The 26518-nt window shown below is 42.2% G+C and overlaps 1 protein-coding gene across 1 annotated transcript; it reads right to left on the reverse strand.

The window, feature by feature from the left end:
* Window positions 1-417: 417 nt before the first annotated feature.
* On the reverse strand, window positions 418-19686 carry LOC124000732 (LIM/homeobox protein Lhx5-like). The gene is made up of 5 exons (XM_046307313.1): window positions 19030-19686; window positions 16390-16613; window positions 14106-14383; window positions 4494-4659; window positions 418-1406 (listed from the first exon to the last, which is right to left on the reverse strand). The coding sequence occupies exons 1-5, from the start codon at window positions 19200-19202 to the stop codon at window positions 1063-1065; spliced, it is 1185 nt and encodes a 394-aa protein (XP_046163269.1). The 5' UTR covers window positions 19203-19686; the 3' UTR covers window positions 418-1062.
* Between the last annotated feature and the right edge of the window lie 6832 nt (window positions 19687-26518).

Here is a 26518-nt window from a genome sequence, read left to right on the forward strand (position 1 = left end):
ACCTATACGAGACCAGTGAGACCATCTATCAGGAACACATCACTAGAATTGATGGCCAAAATGGTGAGGAATGTATGTGCGTGTATATTGTATAGAATTCCAGAATAATTCATGTATGTCACTATGGGCCTTTATGAAAGCTGCAGTAGAGTTGTTCAAAAGTTATAAAAGGGATCACATGAGTGTTGTCAATGAGAATGTCTTTGGTATCTAACATGTTTATCTGACTACCGCAAATGACTCTCCTGCCTTCACACTAAACTGACTATTGTCATCTCTGTCATCAAGCAGATATCTGCTCTGCACTACAGCCCCTGAAGGGTTTATCTCGTTGGTGTTGAAGCTAAAATCAAAGGTGGTTGTGCTTAGAAACAGTTAAAACACTGAACAAGTGTATTTGTCTGTATTTGAGCATTGTATTGGAAGCAATATTACAATAGGAGACTGATGTACCAGTAAAACATCTGTTATGCAGAAGAGGAACTGACCAGTTAGACCTACAACACTGTGCCTTTAAGAAACAGTAGGCTAGAATAAAAAACCAAGACAGTTTTGAAACCAAAAAATAAAATACATAAAGCGTTCCTTTTGGCTTGTATTCTTTCTTTATCTCTCTGTAATATCACGTGTCCTTAGTGGGGGGGTGATACTGGGGCAAGAGGAACCGCTGTCTTTCTTTCTCCAATCCCAGTTCATTTTTCACAGAGGTGGGTGGGAGTGTATTTCTACTAACGGGTCCGAATAGGGCAGCGAATAGTACAACAAAGTTCAGATATGTCCAGCAAAGCCACCCCATCTTCCATCCTCAGTCCTTCACGTGAAGGATAAGAGTCAGGGGGAACAACTCCATTTCAACTCCATCAATTCAGCAAGTCAATTCAAAAATACGTGAATCCGTGAATAGAAAAATCCCCATTAACAAATACATAAATGCATTTTTAATTCATAACTACTTATTCATAATGTCTTCAAATTCATCTCCCGTGTAGATTGAATCGAAAATGGGAAGTTCACCCTCCCCCCAACGAAACCCTCATCCCTTTCCCAGACCCAGGCTCTAGTCTACCAGACGGTGGTCTCTCCCATCTCCTGTCCAGGGTGGGACATGGGGGCGCTGTAGCTGGAGTTACTAGCCAGGGAGAATGGTGGGCTGGGCCCCCCTCCGTATGCCTCACCAGGGACAGGATGCAGGGAGCTGGGCAGGCCGGGCTCTGGGCTGGGGGTATCTGCGTGGGAGATCATGTCCGTGAACCTCTGGTCGTCAGAGGGGTGGTGGGCTGACACAGAGCCCTCCATGGCCCCTCCATGGATGTAGGGGGATTCTGCTGGAGACTGAGCCTGAGAGGAGGGAGGGCCGTGGGGGAAGAATTCATAGTTGCCCCCTCCGTAGTAGTCGCCCTGGTACTCTGTAAGGGGAGAGACGATTTGATTAGAAAACAAATCATCTAATGAGGAAATTAATTGTGCAGCACACAGATGAATTAGTTGATATAGCAACATTCAAAATCACTGACATTGAATCTAACAGCCTTCTAAAAATGGACCTACATCAAGATTCAAGATTTTGTAAATAATTGCATTATTTAGTAGCTTAAGTTACATTATAACAAGGAGGGGAAGGGACTGGTATAGCTGAAAAGAAAAAGTGCAAAACATGTCTAAACTTCTTAAATTCACCCCGGTACTAGGTGAAGGGACGAAATGGGTTAGGGAATGGTTTGGTTCACTCTTTCTGTTAAAGTGAAAACACACTTTAAAAAATGTATTTTTATCTCCTATATTTCCAAGATTTTGAGTGCTTCCACTCATCCTTTTGTGAGTTGACTTTAGAATTTTTCTTACTTTATTATTCAAAGCGACTAAACATTAAATAGGAAATTAAAATCACACGCTCTACATTTCAGTTAGGCACCATACTCCTTATATTTTAGTGGGTATTCTTTATGTCAGTATTACAGAGGGAAGGAGCTCAAATAATTAACCAAAACACATCAAATATATGAACATCTTGTTTAATGTACTGTATAGTATATGATGTTGATTTTACTACCTAATCCAACTTAAATCATCAATCTAGCACACACACACACGTTATGTCAAGATCAGTTAAATGTAGTCAGCATTTCATTATGCTTTGTTTCTAACAAGACAGAGAAATGTTTCTCCTTTACATTATGACATCAGCAACACACCTTATGTTACAAACTGTGATAATGAGGGGAAGAATAAATCCACTAGCAATGCAATGATGACCCTGTTTTTCTGCTCCAAACTGAATAAACAAGCTAATTATTGAGTCCCACAAACAGAACCCTGCTAGCTACGTCAGACCTTGAGAATCAACCTGAACCTGGAGCAGCCGTGGGAAGAAAGGGGGAGGGGCAGAGAGAGAGAGAGAGGTGTTAGAATAACACACACACACACATACGGACGCACGCACACACACACACACACGGACGCACGCACGCACGCACGCACCCACACACACACACACACACGCAGCAGCAGTAGAAGACCGGGGGGATGGAGGGAGTAGTGCTGCTAATACAGATGCCACTGCTCCACCAAGGCACAAAAGGGCGTGAAAAGCGGAATGCTGAGAATGGAGGGAGCTAGGAGAGGGGGATAAAGGTTTTGTCTCCTTCCCTTCCTCCCATCTCCCTTCCCTCCCTTCATGTTCCATCCTTCAAGGTTCCCTTGTAATTACAGTGGACGGACGCTGCTCTGTTCCAGTTTAGCAGTGGTTCCCCAACTGTGGGGGCGTGAGAGGTCGGCAGGGGGAGTGCGGGTTTCCCCCAAATTATTATTATTATATACAATATATATAGATATTTAGATATACTATATATATACTCTATATACAGTGCCTTGCAAAAGTATTCGCCCCCCTTGAACTTTGCGACCTTTTGCCACATTTCAGGCTTCAAACATAAAGATATAAAACTGTATTTTTTTGTGAAGAATCAACAACAAGTGGGACACAATCATGAAGTGGAACGACATTTATTGGATATTTCAAACTTTTTTAACAAATCAAAAACTGAAAAATTGGGCGTGCAAAATTATTCAGCCCCCTTAAGTTAATACTTTGTAGCGCCACCTTTTGCTGCGTTTACAGCTGTAAGTCGCTTGGGGTATGTCTCTATCAGTTTTGCACATCAAGAGACTGAAATTTTTTCCCATTCCTCCTTGCAAAACAGCTCGAGCTCAGTGAGGTTGGATGGAGAGCATTTGTGAACAGTAGTTTTCAGTTCTTTCCACAGTTTCTCGATTGGATTCAGGTCTGGACTTTGACTTGGCCATTCTAACACCTGGATATGTTTATTTTTGAACCATTCCATTGTAGATTTTGCTTTATGTTTTGGATCATTGTCTTGTTGGAAGACAAATCTCCGTCCCAGTCTCAGGTCTTTTGCAGACTCCATCAGGTTTTCTTCCAGAATGGTCCTGTATTTGGCTCCATCCATCTTCCCATCAATTTTAACCATCTTCCCTGTCCCCGCTGAAGAAAAGCAGGCCCAAACCATGATGCTGCGGCCACCATGTTTGACAGTGGGGATGGTAGGGTTCAGGGTGATGAGCTGTGTTGCTTTTACGCCAAACATAACGTTTTGCATTGTTGCCAAAAAGTTCAATTTTGGTTTCATCTGACCAGAGCACCACATGTTTGGTGTGTCTCCCAGGTGACTTGTGGCAAACTTTAAACGACACTTTTTATGGATATCTTTAAGAAATGGCTTTCTTCTTGCCACTCTTCCATAAAGGCCAGATTTGTGCAATATACGACTGATTGTTGTCCTATGGACAGAGTCTCCCACCTCAGCTGTAGTTCTCTGCAGTTCATCCAGAGTGATCATGGGCCTCTTGGCTGCATCTCTGATCAGTCTTCTCCTTGTATGAGCTGAAAGTTTAGAGGGACGGCCAGGTCTTGGTAGATTTGCAGTGGTCTGATACTCCTTCCATTTCAATATTATCGCTTGCACGGTGCTCCTTGGGATGTTTAAAGCTTGGGAAATCTTTTTGTATCCAAATCCGGCTTTAAACTTCTTCACAACAGTATCTCGGATCTGCCTGGTGTGTTCCTTGTTCTTCATGATGCTCTCTGCGCTTTTAACGGACCTCTGAGACTATCACAGTGTTATGCCTTAATTTTAACATTCCTTTTCACTTCTAGATTTCAGAATCCTCTACATTGTTCCAGCAGGTCACTTGATGAGCATTCAACACACTTGTCACCCCACAGTTTAGCCAGAGCTGGACAGCACAGAGGTGGGCAATGGCATTCCTGACGAAAACCATGTTGGGGGTAATGTGTGTTGTGTATCACTAAAATCTTCACCAAGGATCACTTGTAAGCTAACAATGAGCATTGTCTTCGAACAGGTGGTACCATTCTTACTCAACGCGCATACCAAACCGACAAAATCGTAATATCTGATGTAATACAATGAACAGTGAGTGTTTTTACCACTCAAACAGGGAGTGTATTTTACCTGTGTAGTATCCGTAGGCCCCAGGCCCCAGTATGTCTGGGTCCTCCAGTCGTCCCCCCATGGACCTCATCCTCCTGGGCCCTCTGAAGAAGGCGTGCCGCCGGGCCCCCAGAGCACTCAGCTGCTTCATTCTCCGCTCCTTAGACCGACGGTTCTGGAACCACACCTAGAGTATGGAGTGGATGAGGTAGTGAGTTATCAAATGACATCACACCTAGAATATGGAGTGGAAGAGGTCGTGAGTTATCAAATGACATCACACCTAGAGTATGGAGTGGAAGAGGTAGTGAGTTATAAAATTACATCACACCTAGAATATGGAGTGGATGAGGTAGTGAGTTATAAAATGACATCACACCTAGAATATGGAGTGGAAGAGGTAGTGAGTTATAAAATGACATCACACCTAGAGTATGGAGTGGAAGAGGTAGTGAATTATAAAATGACATCACACCTAGAATATGGAGTGGAAGAGGTTGTGAGTTATCAAATGACATCACACCTAGAGTATGGAGTGGAAGAGGTAGTGAGTTATAAAATGACATCACACCTAGAATATGGAGTGGAAGAGGTCGTGAGTTATCAAATGACATCACACCTAGAGTATGGAGTGGAAGAGGTAGTGAGTTATAAAATGACATCACACCTAGAGCATGGAGTGGAAGAGGTAGTGAGTTATAAAATGACATCACACCTAGAGCATGGAGTGGAAGAGGTAGTGAGTTATAAAATGACATCACACCTAGAGTATGGAGTGGAAGAGGTAGTGAGTTATCAAATGATATCACACCTAGAGTATGGAGTGGAAGAGGTAGTGAGTTATAAAATGACATCACACCTAGAGCATGGTGTGGAAGAGGTAGTGAGTTATCAAATGACATCACACCTAGAGTATGGAGTGGAAGAGGTAGTGAGTTATCAAATGACATCACAACTATGAGGACTGAGAGGAAGAGACAGTGAGTTATCAAATTACATCACAACTATGAGGACGGAGAGGAAGAGACAGTGAGTTATCAAATGACATCACAACTATGAGGACTGAGAGGAAGAGACAGTGAGTTATCAAATTACATCACAACTATGAGGACGAAGAGGAAGAGACAGTGAGTTATCAAATGATAGCACAACTATGAGGACGAAGAGGAAGAGACAGTGAGTTATCAAATGACAGCACAACTATGAGGACTGAGAGGAAGAGACAGTGAGTTATGAAATGACAGCACAACTATGAGGATGGAGAGGAAGAGACAGTGAGTTATCAAATGACAGCACAACTATGAGGACGAAGAGGAAGAGACAGTGAGTTATCAAATGACATCACAACTATGAGGACGGAGAGGAAAGAGTTACACAACTAGGACCAAGAAAAAGATCAAAGATTGTTATCAGATCAAATTAAGTTAAACTATTTTTCTTTGAGTTTAGATCATTTTCACGGAATGAACAAACTTGATTTATACTGCATTTTAGACAAGCGTGTCAAGCACACAGAATGTCGTAATCAAAGTTGAATCAAATCTAACTTTATTTCTAGTCCATTACTTCACCAGATGTATTCATAATCCCTTTCACATTAGCGTTACAACATACTTTGCAGAGAATTAAAAACTACATACAAGGTAGTTAAAATGACAAGGAAGTTAAAATGACAAGGCCCACTCCTATCATCATCAAATAAAATCACCATCAAATTAAATCCACCTTAATTTCAGACGTTTGTTATTTTGTCCATTTGTACATGGTCCCTTCCACAGACTTGGAGTGCTATTTAACTATGCTTGCTATTCTCACACAGGAATTCTAGTTCTGTAGCATTGCTCATTTTATGTACATTCTGCAATGATCGTTTTTTGTTTTGTTTGCTGTCTTGAGACCAGTGTCAACACAGCAAATAGATTCAAATCCAGAAAATAGCTTTTCTCAGGCACATCACCTATAGAAGTAAAGGGCTCCACTTAGATATAAGTTAGATTACTGGAGAAATGGGAGGAATCGGGACAAAGTGGGATGGAGGCGGTGGAGGTAAACTAACAAACATGGACACTGTCCAACCCAGACACAAGATGAAAATGTGTCTTCTCCAACACTCCTTCCGTGGCCTCCAACTGCTCTTAAATGCTAGTAAAATGAAATGCATGCTCTTTAACCCATCGCTGCCCGCACCCACCCGTCTAGCATCACTACTTTGGACGGTTCTGACTTAGAATATGTGGACAACTATAAATACCTAGGTGTCTGGTTAGACTGTAAACTCTCCTTACAGAGTCATATTAAGCATCTCCAATCAAAAATTAAATCTAGAATCGGCTTCCTATTTCGCAACAAAGCATCCTTCACTCATGCTGCCAAACATACCCTCGTAAAACTGACTTTCCTACCGATCCATGACTTCAGCGATGTCATTTACAAAATAGCCTCAAACACTCTACTCAGCAAATCAGATGCAGTCTATCACAGTGCCATCCGTTTTGTCACCAAAGCCGCATATACTACCCATCACTGCGACCTGTAAGCTCTCGTTGGCTGCTCCTCGCTTCATACTCGTCGCCAAACCCACTGGCTCCAGGTCATCTATAAGTCTTTGCTAGGTGAAGCTCCGCCTTATCTCAGCTCACTGGTCACCAGAGCAACACCCACCTGTAGCATGCGCTCCAGCAGGTATATTTTACTGGTCATCCCCAAATCCAACACCTGCTTTGGTCGCCTTCACTTCCAGTTCTCCGATGCCAATGACTGGAACGAATTGCAAAAATCACTGAAGTTGGAGACTTATATCTCCCTCACTAACTTTAAGCATCAGCTGTCAGAGCAGCTTACCGATCGCTGCAGCTGTACACAGCCCATCTGTAAATAGCCCATCCAACCAAACAACCAACTACCTATCTCATCCCCATATTTGTTTTTGTTTTTCTGCTCTTTTGCACACCAGTATTTCCTCTTGCACCTCCTCATCTGCACATCTATCACTCCAGTGTTAATTGCTGAATTGTAATTACTTCGCCACTATGGCTCATTTATTGACTTACCTCCTTACTTCATCTGCACACACTGTATACTGATTTTTCTATTGTGTTATTGACTGTATGTTTGTTTATCTCAGGTGTAACTCTGTGTTGTTGTTTTTGTCGCACTGCTTTGCTTTTTCTTGGCCAGGTCGCAGTTGTAAATGAGAACTTGTTCTCAACTGGCCTACCTGATTAAATAAGGTGAAATAAATAAATACCATTTTAAAAAGTGCCTAAAAGAAAAATGTTCAGCCTCTCCTCGTTAGGGAATATGGATGTGAGTGAGAAGCAGAGTGTAGGTTCAGTTCCAACAAGGATGCAGGTGTTAAAGAGCCACAGCCACACAGCCACAACACCCAGAAATCACACTGGAGCTGTTTAGTAATCAGTGATATGGCGGTCAGTATATTTTTTAATCATCCAATAAAATCAATGAATCAGTCAATAACACAATGAAACACAACACACACGCTATTTTCTATAGGTTCTCTCCATGTGCCTCAGCAGGTCACTGTACAACAACACAACTCACTGGGCCTCAATACAACACAATTCAGCAGGCCTCAATACAAAAACACAACTCAGCAGGCCTCAATGAAACACAACACAGCAGTCCTCAATCAAACAACACAACTCAGCAGGCCTTAATACAACACAACTCCACCGGCTTCAATACAACAACACAACTCAGCAGGCCTAAATACAACACAACTCAGCAGGCCTCAATGCAACAACACAACTCAGCAGACCTCAATACAACAACACAACTCCACCGGCTTCAATACAACAACACAACTCAGCAGGCCTAAATACAACACAACTCAGCAGGCCTCAATACAACAACACAACTCAGCAGGCCTCAATACAACAACACAACTCCACCGGCTTCAATACAACAACACAACTCAGCAGGCCCCAGTACAACAACACAACTCAGCAGGCCTCAATACAACAACACAACTCCACCGGCTTCAATACAACAACACAACTTAGCAGGACTAAATACAACACAACTCAGCAGGCCTCAATACAACAACACAACTCTGCGGGCCTCAATACAACAACACAACTCAGCAGGCCTCAATACAACAACACAACTCCACCGGCTTCAATACAACAACACAACTCAGCAGGCCTAAATACAACACAACTCAGCAGGCCTCAATGCAACAACACAACTCAGCAGACCTCAATACAACAACACAACTCCACCGGCTTCAATACAACAACACAACTCAGCAGGCCCCAGTACAACAACACAACTCAGCAGGCCTCAATACAACAACACAACTCCACCGGCTTCAATACAACAACACAACTTAGCAGGACTAAATAAAACACAACTCAGCAGGCTTCAATACAACAACACAACTCAGCAGGCCTCAATACAACAACACAACTCAGCAGGCCTCAATACAACAACACAACTCCACCGGCTTCAATACAACGACACAATTTAGCAGGCCTAAATACAACAACACAACTTAGCAGGCCTAAATACAACACAACTCAGCAGGCCTCATTGCAACAACACAACTCAGCAGGCCTCAATACAACACAACTCAGCAGGCCTCAATGCAACAACACAACTCAGCAGACTTCAATACAACAACACAACTCAGCAGGCCTCAGTACAACATCACAACTCAGCAGGCCTCAATGCAACAACATCTCCACCGGCTTCAATACAACAACACAACTTGGCAGGCCTCAATACAACACAATTCAGCAGGCATCAATACAACAACACAACTCAGAAGGCCTCAATACAACAACACAACTCCACCAGCTTCAATACAACAACACAATTTAGCAGGCCTAAATACAACTCAGCAGTCCTCAATACAACAGCACAAATTTGCAGACCTCAATGCAGCGTAGCCCAGTGGTTAGAGCGTTGGACTAGTAACCGGAAGGTTGCGAGTTCAAACCCCCGAGCTGACAAGGTACAAATCTGTCGTTCTGCCCCTGAACAGGCAGTTAACCCACTGTTCCCAGGCCGTTATTGAAAATAAGAATATGTTCTTAACTGACTTGCCTGGTTAAATAAAGGTACAATTTTTAAAAAAATGCAACACCACAACTCAGCAGACCTCAATGCAACAACACAACTCAGCAGGCCTAAATACAACTCAGCAGTCCTCAATACAACAGCACAACTCAGCAGACCTCAATGCAACACCACAACTCAGCAGACCTCAATGCAACAACACAACTCAGCAGGCCTCAATACAACAACACAACTCAGCAGACCTCAATGCAACACCACAACTCAGCAGACCTCAATGCAACAACACAACTCAGCAGGCCTCAATACAACTCAGCAGGCCTCAATACAACAACACAACTCAGCAGGCCTCAATACAACTCAGCAGGCCTCAATACAACAACACAACTCAGCAGGCCTCAATGCAACAACACAACTCAGCAGGCCTCAATACAACTCAGCAGGCCTCAATACAACAACACAACTCAGCAGGCCTCAATACAACAACACAACTCCACCGGCTTCAATACAACAACACAACTCAGCAGGCCTCAATGCAACAACACAACTCAGCAGGCCAAAATACAACAACACAACTTAGCAGGCCTAAATACAACACAACTAAGCAGGCCTCAATACAACAACACAACTCAGCAGGGCTCAGTACAACAACACAACTCAGCAGGCCTCAATGCAACAACACATCTCCACCGGCTTCAATACAACAACACAACTCAGCAGGCCTCAGTACAACAACACAACTCTACCGGCTTAAATACAACAACACAACTGAGCAGGCCTCAATACAACAACACAACTCAGCAGGCCTCAATGCAACAACACAACTCCACCGGCTTCAATACAATAACACAACTCAGCCGGCCAAAATACAACAACACAACTTAGCAGGCCTCAATACAACAACACAACTCAGCAGGCCTCAATGCAACAACACAACTCCACCGGCTTCAATGCAACAACACAACTCAGCAGGCCAAAATACAACAACACAACTTAGCAGGCCTTAATACAACAACACAACTCAGCAGGCCTCAATACAACAACACAACTCAGCAGGGCTCAGTACAACAACACAACTCAGCAGGCCTCAATGCAACAACACAACTCCACCGGCTTCAATACAACAACACAACTCAGCAGGCCTCAGTACAACAACACAACTCTACCGGCTTAAATACAACAACACAACTGAGCAGGCCTCAATACAACAGCACAACTCTACCGGCTTCAATACAACAACACAACTGAGCAGGCCTCAATACAACAGCACAACTCTACCGGCTTCAATACAACAACACAACTGAGCAGGCCTCAATACAACAGCACAACTCCACCGGCTTCAATACAACAACACAGCTCAGCAGGCCTCAATACAACAACACAACTCAGCAGGCCTCAATACAACACAACTCAGCAGGCCATATTACAACAACTCAGCAGGACTCATTACAACAACACAACTCAGCAGGCCTCAATACAACAACACAACTCAGCAGGCCTTATTACAACACAACTCAGCAGGCCTTATTACAACAACACAACTCAGCAGGCCTTATTACAATAACACAACTCAGCAGGCCTAAATACAACAACTCAGCAGGCCTTATTAAAACACAACTCAGCAGGCCTTATTACAACAACACAACTCAGCAGGCCTTATTAAAACACAACTCAGCAGGCCTTATTACAACACAACTCAGCAGGCCTTATTACAACAACACAACTCAGCAGGCCTCAATACAACACAACTCAGCAGGCCTCAACCCAACACAACTCAGCAGGCCTTATTAAAACACAACTCAGCAGGCCTTATTACAACAACACAACTCAGAAGGCCTTATTACAACAACACAACTCAGCAGGCCTTATTTCAACAACACAACTCAGCAGGCCTTATTACAACAACACAACTCAGCAGGCCTCAACCCAACACAACTCAGCAGGCCTTATTACAACACAACTCAGCAGGCCTCAACCCAATACAACTTAGGAAGCAGAGGAATGAAAACAGTCATGAATGGAGTCAAATAAAGTATTTGTACAGGAACAATGGAGAATAGAAAAATGTAAAAATGTCCAACATATGGAGCTTCGCATTCTAAAAACATGACCCATTTCTTGTTGTGCCACTGCATCGGCACGGAATAATAATGCATGTTAACACCAGCTAGGCTACACCAAAGGCACAATCCCACTGTGTTGGAGATTAACAAATAAAACACACACAAAAACACCTAAAACCACTTAGGCATTCCTCTCCATGTTTTTCCCAGCAAAGACGACACCTGCCTACAGAGAACAATTGTCTAACTGTAGGGTACATTTTTATGGAAATGATTTCACTCCCCTTGAGAGAGCATTTCTTAGGGATTACCACACACACACACACACACACACACACACACACACACACACACACACACACACACACACACACACACACACACACACACACACACACACACACACACACACACACACACACACACACACACACACACACACACACACACACACACACACACACACACACAAACACAAACACAAACACACACACACACACCAGAGGGCTCCCTGATCAGGGTGCATCGGCAGTTACTACACAGCAAACGAGGGGGGAGATGATGGCCATGAAACTGGCCACCATCTTGGTTTTATATATCACAGTGCATTATGTTGTTGCTAATCAGAGATGAATGGGATGGATTCAGTGTTGTGGAGACATGAAAGTGGGAAGGTGCTACACTACACTACGCATGGCCTGGTCTAAGAGGAGAGGAGAAGAGAGGAGACTGTCTGGCAGTAAATGAGTGAGGACAGAGAGGAGCGAGGGAGGTGTACGATATGTAAATCTGGGAAATCAGTGATAATTACTGTAAGCGCACAAAAAGCCACATCTCAGCTGGCAGAGACGGTGCTAATCACCCTAACACAGTCTGAACCCAGACACTGACAGAGAGAGAGAGAGAGAGAGAGAGAGAGAGAGAGAGTGTGTGTGAGTGTGTGACCGTGCGTGCGTGTGTGCGTGCGTGCTTGAGAGTGTGTCTGTGCATGAGTTTGTTCATGTGTGTGCGTATGTGTGTCACAAAGAGCAGAGAATTATAGAGGTTAAGACTAAAATCCTGGAGACCTGAGTGTGTTGGGCAGCAGAGATGATAAGTTCCACATTTCCACTTCCAGGACGTAAACAGTAATGTTATGTCCCTCTCACTCACAGTGATCATGATCTCACATCAGCTCTCCCTAACAGAGGTCAATTCAGTTTTCATTTCAGTCAATTCAGGAAGTGAAAAATCCTTATTGAAAATAAAGGAGTATTTTCACTTCCTTGACTGAACTGAACTACTGCTCCCTAAAACGTCTCCATTGTCTTGGTTGGGATGTTAATGAACTGTTTTACTATACCTCTATAACACCTTCCTGCATCACCTGTTCACAATATTTCTGTGCAGTGCTGTGGGCTTTTTTTGTAATGACACTGTTGTTAAATTATTGGCTGTTAAAACCATTAACAGTGCATGATATTTCCAACATTTAAATGCCTATGGCTACAGATACATATTTAAATATGTACATATTGGATTGCCTATGTCTTTTATACAAAGCCTCTTTTCCCACGTTTGACAGTGCATGCTATCTAGTTATTATACTTTCTTTAAGAATAAATAAGAAATCAACAGAAAATAGAATATTCCTGTCATATTATTAAAAAACAAACGTCTTCCATCTTTCATTCATATTAATCCAATCGTAATTGCTGTGTTGTTTTAAAGAACCAAAACTATCAAACAGGAGTCAATATACAATAGAAGATAAATAGCCTAGCCAATTGCCAATGTGTGATTACTAAAAACGTATTTTAAAGAAATAGCAATCTCAATGATGTTATTTTATCGCATGATAGTGTAGCTAAATATTACAAAAATATCACAAAAGCTATAAACATCTCGAATGAATATTGTGGTTTCTAGACCCCATTACTATTTCCCGGGGAGGGATGTTCAATAACTCTGGAGTTGATCTTATGACGATCCTATGGATTTGTCAATCAGCATTTCATTTGAATGTGTCTTGTTTTCAACGTTTTCATTAAAAGGTATTTTTCTCATATTTTATTCCAAATGCGTTTTCCCTCCATAGAAAGGTAGGTCAGTTGTAGGCCTATTTCATTTTACACATAGTTATGGGGATCTGGACTAGATAATAACCTCATAGTAACCTGTTGTGACATTTCTTCTTCTCACTCTCACTTTGTCAATTATGTCTTCAATTAAATCTCGCTCTAATTTCAGGGAAAATTAAAATCCAATCTATTCTAATTCATCAAGAATGTCGAAGACAGCAGACAGGCCCACGTTGCTTACAACACCAGTAGTCTATCAAAACCTAGCGGTGCTCATCAAACACAAATTGAAAAAAACACAAGGTGTTTTCCACTGGACCTGGGAAATCAACAGATCCACCCAGAGCATCCATTCTATTCGATTGTATTCTACAACATATGGGAGTAGAAATTATAACTTGGCCAAATAAAAACCAGCCTCTTTATTAACCAAACATGTATCGTCTCAAGTGAAGTATATAATACCATTCTACCTGTATAACCCGCATGTTGAGTCCCGTCTCCTGGGCCAACTGTTCTCGGATGTGTCGGGTGGGTTTCGGCGTGGCCACGAAGGCAGCCTTCAGCGTTTCCAGCTGCTTGGCTTTGATGGTGGTCCGCGGGCCTCGCCGCTTCGTACCCGAACTCTGCTCCTCATTCTCGTTATTGTTCGTGTCCTTATCTGAGCATGTGGAATTGTCCGTCTCTTTTGTGTCGTCCTGCATCGGGTCCTGGAGGTCCGGCGATAAACTTCTGTCTGTGCATGATGACACTGGGGAACGAGAGAGAATGGAAAGGTCTCAATCGGAGATATCACGAGGCCTTCTGTGTGCTGCTAGATTAATTATGTAGTCTGTCTAATCAGAAATAAACCAGAATACATGGAACAATGACGCCTCACAAAATACAAATAGCCTATGGAAGCCCTTTGAGTGCCTTTTACATGAAAAAATACACTTTACCAAGTCCATATGAAACAGTCTAAATGTCTGGATTTACCCGTTTAAATCTAGTCACAAATAAAACAGGTGTAACCAACTTAACTCAACCGTGCCCGCGTGTGACCTGAAGCGGATCGACGTATGGAAATAGAAATTATGCATGTAACGTGAAACAAAAAAAAATGGAGCTAGGCTGCCTATACAGCGGATCCCCAAGGACCCGCTGCGTCGCGCGATAACAGCATGTCATTGTCCGAGGGGATGGCTGTTTGAGAAATGTATCAAACAGGAAATTATAGCATTGATAAGCCTTAGCTATATGGTCAGATGCATTCAGCGACGCGGAGATGCTTTGTTGGGGAACATCATCAAACACTAGGCTACACATGCTCTATATGCGGCCCATTGAGCCAGCAAGAATGTCAGTCGTCATATGTTGTTCATATTTGAAGCAACAGACACGCAACGAGGGGTTAAAATCAGTGTCACGTCTTTCGATGATACACATGTTATCCGTCACCTTGTTGATCTAAAGACAAAATCGAGTGCCAGTGATGGGAGCCTGACAACTCCTCGAACACAATACGATTTTCCGACAGTTGTTGTTGTTGAGGCCTATCAATTTGGGTTCCAAACACCCAACATATCGGCGTAATCTCTTATCAATATCAACGTCTTTAAATAATTACATTTTAGAGATATTTGTTTTGAGATAATTAGAGGAGAAGTAATTTGCAGACGAATTCTCCATATAGGCCTACACATGTTTGACAATGTGACGTTAGGGTGCTATACGACACTGCAGCTAAAATATGAAAGTAGAGAATAGAATCAAACAGAATAGAATAAAAAATATGTATCCATATATAAGACTACTTCAACAGCGGTGAGATTGGACGCAGGCGACAGCCTACCCCGAATCACGCAGAGCCAGAGCTAACGCTCAGACACCCACCCTGTCCATGGTTCTGAATTTCCTGACGGTAGGGTGTAGACTCAACCTGGCTACCGCGGCCGGTGGCTATATAGGTTATGCCTCTGGATACTTTTCTTTTTTTAAATTTTCGAATTCATACATTTTAGTTTGCAGTGGGATTTGTAAATATGTGATATAGGCTATCCCATTTCAGGATGCCAACAAATACATCCAAGCAGTAGTGGCGTTTCATATCATCAACAAGTCGTTTCATTTCCCACCATAAGCAGTCTATGGTTTGGGTTTGGTTGGATGTGTACCAGTGTATGGTAACGTGAGATCCCACGTTGAAACAATCAGTAAATCAACAAAGAAAAACGGTCCCTTATTTTCAGACATCAGTGGGCCTATAGACATTTTCCAAGACCAACAGAACACTGATATGTTTGTATCCATGTAGTAATATAAGAAGACTCACTTTTGAAACCCTTAAATGTCAAATGCAGCCGTTTTTATCTCAAAATCAAATCATCTCTGGGTAACAAGTACTGTGATTATTGTCAAATAAAATGGTAAAAAAAGAAACAAAAATAGCTTCTTAGCTATTCTTCTCAAGCAGGAATTTTGTTAGGAATGTCTGAGAGTGGTCTGAGTGGGGAGGAGACGATTGAAATAGCTGTTATTGGCAGAGAGGTTTAGAACTCTCTTTCTTATTGGTCTATTAACTCATTTACCACCTGGTGATGTCACCAGGCAGTCCAAAACTCCATCCCACCAAAACAGGCTGAAATGTATTTTCAAACAGCTCTTCCACTAAATGGGCATTATAATCTTTTTCACAAGTTCATAGTATTCCAACTGTATAGTGTGGAACACAGGAAATTACGTTTTTGACTGCACTGGGCCTTTAACAATAATTACCTGAATTCAAGTTGACTTCCTTGATCGCCCCTGAGCTCAGGTAGTCTTCTTTACAAACAAATTTATTTTCGTCGATAACATAGAGTTCCTCGCCCGTGGACAGCTGCTTGTTGCACACCATGCACGTGAAGCAGTTGAGATGGAACACCTTGCTACGCGCCTTGCGCACCAGATCACTGGGAGAGATGCCTTGGAGGCATCCTGCGCACTTCGTCCCAAACCTCCTGAAAAGAAAGCGAGAGGACAGAGACAACAAGCATGTTGATGTAAAATCACTCTGAGACTAAAATAGTTAACAACATCCTGAATTTGAGCGGGAAATTGTACAGTTTTAACTGGAAATAAAGTAGGCGGCGTTCAACCAGCGTGAGTCTTAATAAAGAAAGGACAATTATAGGCCTATAGTGAATTATGCAACTCTGGGCAATGCAGATGTTTTTGTGAATAGCCTGAATTTATAATTGCAACCACGAAATGTAACTAAATCTCTCGTAAAGAGGTTTTACATAACAAGATAAAAGGCCTGTTTCAACAATGACAACAGATAGCCTTTAATAATAATAATATGCCTAATAATAACAATAGTAGTAACAATAACATCACCTTAATAAATCATAAATAACATACTTCATATATTTGTTTTATAGCAGGCTATTACATCTTTGCCATAATTGAAGAAAGGGTAGCCTATTTCGAACAAATTTTCGTTCAAATCTAACATCCTACTTGATACGAAATAGCCTACAATGTGCGCTAGACAGATTTTCAACATTGAATAGAAAAACATGAATTTTTACATTTTTTTATGGAGCTGTTATATTAATAAACCCACGTTAACGCATTAGTGACAGTCAGCACAATGTGACCACGGAGATATCCGAGGATTAAACCGAATAGGACGTTTTTACCGTGAAAATCTCTGTTAATCCACATTCACCCTCTTCACATGCAAAAACCTTGGTGGATAGACTTGTATTATTTAGATAGACAGACGAATACAATAGCATAATTCAACGTCTCAACATTTCCAGGGATAACTCGAGAAGGTAAATGGTTGAAAATGCCTGTGTTGCATTGGAAGAAAAGGTATGCTAATGCGGGCCTACATAAAGTGATGGAGAATTATTTTGTGTTTCTCTCTCGGATGTGAAATAAATAGGTCTAATCCAACTCATCACGAGCCAGAAACCTCGTCATGCGCCTCATGCTGATTTGGTCATCTCTCTCTCATCAATATGGAGTCTCCTCCAGGACGAAAATACATGCAGAAATTGAAAATATTTCAATTATAATACGAGTATTGGAGATAATGTGTGATTGAGGGTGTGAGTGGGGGGGCTGTTGTTTTGGATTTGGGGAAGCGGTTGCACGAGGGCACGACTGAACGAGCGGTTCAGACAAGCCCCCTTTATTTGAACACTAATGTAGTCTACGGAATCTCTCTCGATCCATTTGCAATAGTATCGCTCCACTGTAGCCTTTTACACGCACCGCCCGGGCCAGCCTCCTCCGGTGCGGCGAGTGCAGGCCACCGCTCTACTTACACAACAAATGGCCACGTTAGGGTGATTACTGTTTCTCCTGGCTAATGGTTGGGCCATTTAAATCCACTGCTTGATGGGAGCTGGCTAATATGATGGTCAAGGTCGTTTGGGGGCAACAATGCCGTCACAAAGGCTTAAACACTGGGCCTTACATGTCATTAAACAATTTGTTTGGGGAGACGGGAAAAAGCTGACACAAATAATTGCTATGATGCTACAAACAAGGTCCTATACTTATCACTGAATTACATGGAACTCTTTGAAGAACTGAGCTGATGGTGTAGGCCTAATGAGGAGGTTTTAAAATATATTGGAACAAACAAAAGTGGAAGCAGAGAGTACGAGTTTGAGGAAAATGTAGCTGATTTATAAATAGATTTAAATATATTGAATATTCAAGCCCACATAATATTCAGAATATTCCCATAATATGAATTTATAAATACAAGTGATATTATTTGTGTCATAATAACAATTATTAACTAAGTTAATGCTTCGTATTGTCAGAAAACACACTTTGTTTCTTTAAGAACACACACGTCATGCGGACAAAGAGTGGCCATATTAGGCAATTATTATATGGTTCTTTCAAAATGCTAAATATTATTGTGGTACTCAAAGTGAACCTATAACTATGATGAATTTATTGGCCTAATAATTATATGATTTTTGTTGCAAAACCAATGTGACACTAAATGCCAAGATGCCAATGTGCCATGACTGCAATATTACTTCTATTGACTATAAATAGTATTATTTTGAAGTGACATTCTTAAACATTTCAAGTAACTTAATATAAATATATCCTGTGAAATAGGCCTTGGTAAACCATATACATTTCCACAAAACAATGTGTAGCCCTGCATAATAATATCTGGTTAATTATGTGAGGGACGCTTAAAACGAGAGCTATTTTTAGCATTGTGACATGAAATCCCATTTCAGCATTTGATTTTAAACAAATCCACTGACGAACAAAAAACAAGAAAACATAATCCAGAATGACAATCTTCAGAAGCAGGATGATTATAATTCTCCTTACTGAGTTTTTGGCAAGCCCCGCTTTTACGCCTGAATCCCCAATCTGAATCCTTACCTGAAAAAGTCCATTTTACAATAGAGCTTCCCATCCCGGGAGAAGCACTTCTCTGTCAGATTACAGTTGCACTCGCAGCACTGGACGCATTTGGCGTGCCAGGCTTGGTCCAACACGTTAAGCAGGAACCGGTCCAGGATGGGCCTGTCGCACCCGGCGCAGTGGACCATCATCCCGCCTGTCTGGAGGACACCGAGGACCGACCTTCCCACGCGGGCTCCGGTGCTGGGTCTGGGGCCACACGGCTCTCTGCGCAGCAACGTCTTGGCTCCGGGGTTTGGGACAAAGCAGACGCGAATGTTCCGTCAGGTGGGTGGGCGGTGAGAAGACCCTATCCCCTACCGTTTAAAGGCAGGCTATAGGTGAACACTCCCGAAGTTCCTTTTCGGTACTACTGGTTCTGGACGGCCCTGTCCTGTCCTGGCACTTGTCACAATCCAGAATCCAGAAGATAGAAAGGTGAATTTAAAAAGCACCTATTCCTCTTCATTGAGGGGCTGCGTAAAAATGGTCACCTGAAAAGCCTGTTCTTCCACGCTGTAGAGAATACGTTGCATGGGGCTGTAGCAAAGTTATTATTTTGTTGTTGTTGTAAATATCCCTTTCTTTTATTATTCTGTCATCTTTTGTTTTTAGGTTCCACTTCTTCGCCTTCGCTCACCTCACGTGGACACGTTTCGCATCACTGTGCCCGGCTGTGCTGGCGCGAGGCACGTCCGTATTCAGATTGGGTGACGCTCTCTTTTAATTCCTGTGCCTGGGTGGCCAATCAGGACTCAGTTGTCATGGTTACTCATTTAAATAATGGTCGGTAGCCTACCTTCAGGTCGACCTAAACCTTAAACCATACTAGCATAAATAGGCTAATAAACTTTAATTCTGCTAAGAGGGACACGATTTTTTTTTGAAGACATTGGCAAATGATGGTCACTCTCGTTTTGCTACTGCCTCGTTACAGAATGGACCTAAACGGCATAAACAGGTCTAGAATCTTACCATTTCTATTTTCCTGCTGTTGCTCCCATCAAACTTGTGGGGTGAATGGATTTTAGGGACTATCCCCATGGAACGCTGCCTGGGCTGGGCCTTATAAGAAACCAAACATGCTTTTTGTCTAATATCACCAATCAACAAGATCTTTCTCTGATACAATTATGCCAATTAGACATGTTATTTAGGCGAAATGAAAGCTTTGATTGTTTCAATTTAATCTAAATTAAACTTCTGATGACACCAAGGCACAGAACAAAAAACTGCGGATCATCTTTCATTTGAATTCTTATTTTCACTTCTTCTTCGTCCTCTGTCTGTGACAAGATGACCTAGTGGAGTTGATGCCTACAGCCATTACCTTAAAGCGGCCTACAAAGTGAGGGGGCCGTCTTACATGACATGTACCTGCCTTAAATGACCCTGAATGGGATGCAATAACGGGAGTAGCTGAACAAGAGTTAAGGCTACAAAACCCTTCCTGCATTAGGCTGTCATTTGGCTCTTTACAGTTTGCGTGTGTGTGTGTGGAGTGGAGGGAACGAGAAGGGAGGGGGACCCAGGCATGCCCTTTCTCATACAGAAAGCTATTTACAGGGAAATGCATAGGATTAAGATAGCGGGCCTGATCAATAGGGAGAGCCTGGTCACCCGCCGCTTTAACAGAGTATAGCCACCAATCGAGGGGAATTTCAATATTTACCCAGACCATCATTTAAGTTAGTCGAGGCAGTGCAAACATAATGCAGACACTAATGGTTGTTAGTGGAGAGGCGAGGCTGGTTTAAAACTAAGTTTGAGCAATCGTTTTGTATAATGAGTTGGTTAAGTAGCCCAATGGGTGTTCATTTTGACCCACTGCATATTTTCATTTAAAATAACTTTTAAAATCAGAAGAAGAACAACATTAACAATTACAACAACATTGGCAACTTTATGCATTCATAATAATATCAATTGAATCGCACATTGTTGCTGTATATAAATAACTCGTCTAAGAATTCGTCTGAAGAAATTTGTGAATTATTAAGGTCAATTCAACAATTATTCAAAGAAAAGTAGCTTGTTGTTTAAGATGAATGTGTAAATAGTCTGATTTATGGCAAGAAGCTAACAATATTTATGTTTTTACGCAAAATAAAGGACCATCATCATATTTGTGTGAGATTGTATGAGTTTTATTATTATTATAATTATGTTGATTATGATGATGATGATTATTATGATTATTATTATTATTATATCCTCATCCTCACAATTTTTCAACATCACCACCACTACCATCATCATTATCATCTCCACTACCATCATCATTATCATCTCCACTACCATCATCATTATCATCTCCACTACCATCATCATTATCATCTCCACTACCATCCTCATTATCATCTCCACTACCATCCTCATTATCATCTCATCATCATTATCATCTCCATACCATCATCATTATCATCTCCACTACCATCATCATTATCATCTCCACTACCATCATCATTATCATCTCCACTACCATCATCATTATCATCTCCACTACCATCATCATTATCATCTCCACTACCATCATCATTATCATCTCCACTACCATCATCATTATCATCTCCACTACCATCATCATTATCATCTCCACTACCATCATCATTATCATCTCCACTACCATCATCATTATCATCTCCACTACCATCATCATTATCATCTCCACTACCATCATCATTATCATCTCCACTACCATCATCATTATCATCTCCACTACCATCATCATTATCATCTCCACTACCATCATCATTATCATCTCCACTACCATCATCATTATCATCTCCACTACCATCATCATTATCATCTCCACTACCATCATCCTTATCATCCTCATCATCATCATCAGTACATTTTTTTCAACCAAAAGCATATTACAGTGATAAAAGCGGTCCATAGCATAGTGTCATGTTATTACCTAACCTACAATTGAGCCAACAAAAACAACATGATAGCCAGAGTGAAGTTGTAGCGCGTGCATGCATGATTATCCATCCATCTCCATCTGTAGATTGTAGAATGTGAAATGTTTTCCGTGGTGCTGGTTAGTATTAACTGGTGACTCTACATGATAATAAAGCAGTAATTTCTGTAGTCGGGGGAGGCCGTTCAGCTTGTTGGGAGAGAAAGGGAGAGCCCGGGCCGCGGAGGGGACCCCCGCTGCTCTTGGCAGGCGACAGTGGCACCAAAGCTTGGCCCCGCTCACGGTCTTAATCCCAAAGCTATTGGGGCTTGCTATTTATTTTTCTCACCGAGTCTTGTTTTCTTGACTCTCCGTTTAAAAACTCCTTTACATTTTGTTCGAATGTTACCAACCTATTGGCCGACTCTCCAGTGCCCTGTCAACAACAAACAAATAAGGTGCAAATTGTAGACGTCACAGGCACCTCAATTCACACTTCTGAAAGGGTTAAATTTCTCGTTCAACCTGCCAACTGTTGAGGAGTCAACATGGGTTTATATCTACCTCATATTTTCCTCTATGCCTTTGATGATAGCCTATTTATCCAACCAGGTATTCACGTATATGATAAGGTGTGTGAAGACAGTCGTATGCTATAGGCCTATCCAAATAATAATACAAACGGTGATTTCAGATAATGTCATTTATTTTGGGGACGAACAAAGCAGTTATCACCCTGTACGTGGGAAAAAGAACATATTGAGTAAAGAGAACTCTTGCCACAGCTTCTCTTTCACCTCTTGTTTGCGTCACACAGGTCATTGTATAGGGACACATTTTATTGTGTAGAGAGCTGTGTTCTCTCCTTTATCCCACCACGTACAGTTCTGTCGCTCTCCATCTCTCTCCTCTGCAAGCCAAATAGTCCCGCGCCATACCTAGCCGAGCTATCGCGCTAGGTTTAGGAACTCCTGGAGAGAGAGAGGAAGTGTCCAAGGTGCTGAAACTAGACAACCCGCCAATTTCTTGTTTAGCATTTCTAAAAGTAGTGAGTATTGATTCTGAATAGGTCTGTATAGTCACCTATATGAATCTATGAATTAGTTGTTTGTTTTCTCCATCAATCAAACGCGTTGGAATGCATGATATTATTTTATGACAATATGCAGATTATCAACAAGGGATTAGGTGTTGTAATGTATTGACAGAAGTAAACTATTTACACGGGCGTGCTCTGTTATTATGCGATTCTATTATGATTGTCCAGGTGTGGTATGATGATTCATGGGTTGTACATCTTGTGCAACAGCAGAAACAATTCTTACAACTCTGAATCGGGTGAGGCTTTCAACATTTGTATCTGTTGAGGCGTCATGCACAGCCAGGTCGTTCAAGATTGACATCGAAGTCGGAATCTATGCATGTCCTGAGGACTTCGGGAAATGCTTTCAAAACCGGGCACTAGGGACAACAGTGAGCGCTATTACCATCATGTAGGCTTGTGTTTTGCTAGGGTGTTGTGGGGCGTAACCCCATGACTCTGGCTCAGACGATTGTATGTTGAATCCGAGTAATGGACAATGTTTTTTATATTTGGTTTTAAACCTATCCCAAACCTTAACCCTTAATTTAACCACTCGGAATGAGTGCCTAAACTTAACCATTAAATTCAAAATTTGATGTTTGGAAAAATGGAATGATAGTGCAGCAGGAGCAACAAAAACACTTTGAAATTGGACTTTTGGAGAACATGGATGAAGTCTAATTTTGCAGTGAGACTGTGGGAACTTGTTGGTTATGCTCCCATCAACATAATTCTGCAGTGAGACTGTGATAACTTGTTGGTTATGCTCCCATCAACATAATTCTGCAGTGAGACTGTGAGAACTTGTTGGTTATGCTCCCATCAACATAATTCTGCAGTGAGACTGTGAGAACTTGTTGGTTATGCTCCCATCAACATAATTCTGCAGTGAGACTGTGAGAACTTGTTGGTTATGCTCCCATCAACATAATTCTGCAGTGAGACTGTGAGAACTTGTTGGTTATGCTCCCATCAACATAATTCTGCAGTGAGACTGTGAGAAATTGTTGGTTATGCTCCCATCAACATTTTTGAAGATGCACTGATGCCCAAATGCAATATCTTTCAATGATACATTCGGTTTAAAATAAACCTTATCTATACAAAACAATTGTATACAACTGGGCAGGATGTCATAAGCCCAAAAAAGTATTGGATGTGAGAGAGGAATTGGTTAACAGTCTACTCACTGGACCACATAATGGGAATAAAGCTCTAGAAACATTTTACAATGTGTCTCTAATACCAATGTCTTTCCAGTAAAGGTGGTATACATTGTTACACAGCACAGCAAGCAAAATACTGCACATAAGCAAGTGTGGTAATGGAAGAACACACACACACACACACACACACACACACACACACACACACACACACACACACACACACACACACACACACACACACACACACACACACACACACACACACACACACACACACACACACACACACACACACACACACACACACACACACACAACACACACACGCACGCACGCACGCACGCACGCACGCACGCACGCACGCACGCACGCACGCACGCACACAATTTTCAAGGACTTTCTTGCTCCAGCTGCAGCCTCCCATCCAGGGCGGGTTGAGCAGCCGTCCCCTTTGTCCACGGTGGCCTTGGTCATATACAACACACAACCCAAGCTCTGCTCTGTCTGTGTGTGTCTGTGTTTGTCTGTGAGTGTCTGTCTGTGTCTGTGTGTGTGTGCGAGTGTGTCTGTGTGTGTCTGTGAGTGTCTGTGTGTGTCTGTCTGTGTGACAAAGGAGATGATTGTGGACTACAGGAAAGGGGGACCATTCTCATCGACTGGGCTGTAGTGGAGCAGGTTGAGAGCTTCAAGTTCTTTGGCGTCCACATCATCAACAAATTAACATGGTCCAAGCACACCAAGACAGTCGTGAAGAGGGCACGACAAAATCTACTCCCCCCCAGGAGACTGAAAAGATTTGGCATGGATCCTCAGATCCTCAAAAGGTTCTACAGCTGCACCATCGAGAGCATCCTGACAGGTTGCATAACTTCCTGGTATGGCAACTGCTCGGCCTCTGACAGCAAGGCACTACAGAGGGTAGTGCCTACAGCCCAGTACATCACTGGGGCCAAGCTTCCTGCCATTCAGGACCTCTACACCAGGCGGTGTCAGAGGAAGGCCTTAAAAATGGTCAAAGACTCCAGACACCCTAGTCAGACTGTTCTCTCTGCCACTGCACGGCAAGCGGTACCAGAGCACCAAGTCTAGGTCCAAGAGGCTCCTAAACAGCTTCTACCCCAAGCCATAAGACTCCTGAACATCTAATCGAATGGCTACCCAGACTATTTGCATTGCCCCCCCCCCTTTTACGCTGCTGCCACTCTCTGTTATTATCTATGCACTGTCACTTTAATAACTCCACCTACATGTACATATTGTCTCAGTTACCTCGACTAACCGGTGCCCCTGCACATTGACTCTGTACCAATACCCCCTGTATATAGCCTCACTATTGTTATTTTACTGCTGCTCTTTAGTTATTTGTTACTTGTATTTATTTTACTTTTTAGGTATATTTCTTAAAATTGGTTAAGCGTTTGTAAGTAAGCATTTACACATGTGCCAAATACAATTTGATTGATTTGATTTGATTTGATTTGTGTGTGCGTGTGTGTGTGTCATTGTGTCTGTGTTTGTCTGTGTGTGTATGTCGGTCTTTGTGTGTGTCTGCTCTTCTCGGTTCTGTTGTGTTGTGGGAGCTGGAGGGAAAATGGCATCTCTTTCAGAAACACTCTGCTCCTCCTGACTTCTTTAACTTTCCTCTTTCAGCCCTCCTCCTGCAGCTCAGTACAAGCATTTACAGATGGTAAACAGAGAGAGAGAGAAGAGAGGAGGATGAGTGTTTAAACTGTTTATATTCACTGAACAAAAAACATAAAAGCAACATGCAACAATTTTAAAGATTTTACTGAGTTACAATTCATAAGGAAATCAGTCAATTGAAATAAATAAATTAGGCCCTAATCTATGGGTTTCACATGACTGGGAATACAGATATGCATCTGTTGGTCACAGATACCTTTAAAAAAAGGTAGGGGTATGGATCAGAAAACCAGTCAGTATCTGGTGTGACCTCCATCTGCCCCATTCAGCACAACACATATCGTTTGCATAGAGTTGATCAGGCTGTTGATTATGGCCTGTGGAATGTTGTTCCACTCCTCTTCAATGGCTGTGTGAAGTTGGTGCATATTGTCGGGAACTGGAACACACGTCGTACATGGTGATCCAGAGCAACCCAAACATGCTCAAGGGGTGACATGTCTGAGTATACAGGCCATGGAAGAACTGAGACATTTTCAGCTTCCAGGAATGGTGTACAGATCCTTGTGACATGGGTCCATGCATTATCATGCTGAAACATGAGGTGATGGCAGTGGATGAATGGCACAACAATGGGCCTCAGGATCTCGTCACGGTATCTCTCTG

This window comes from Oncorhynchus gorbuscha, linkage group LG16 (assembly GCF_021184085.1).
Source record: "Oncorhynchus gorbuscha isolate QuinsamMale2020 ecotype Even-year linkage group LG16, OgorEven_v1.0, whole genome shotgun sequence".
In the NCBI taxonomy this organism is placed as follows: Eukaryota; Metazoa; Chordata; class Actinopteri; order Salmoniformes; family Salmonidae; genus Oncorhynchus; species Oncorhynchus gorbuscha.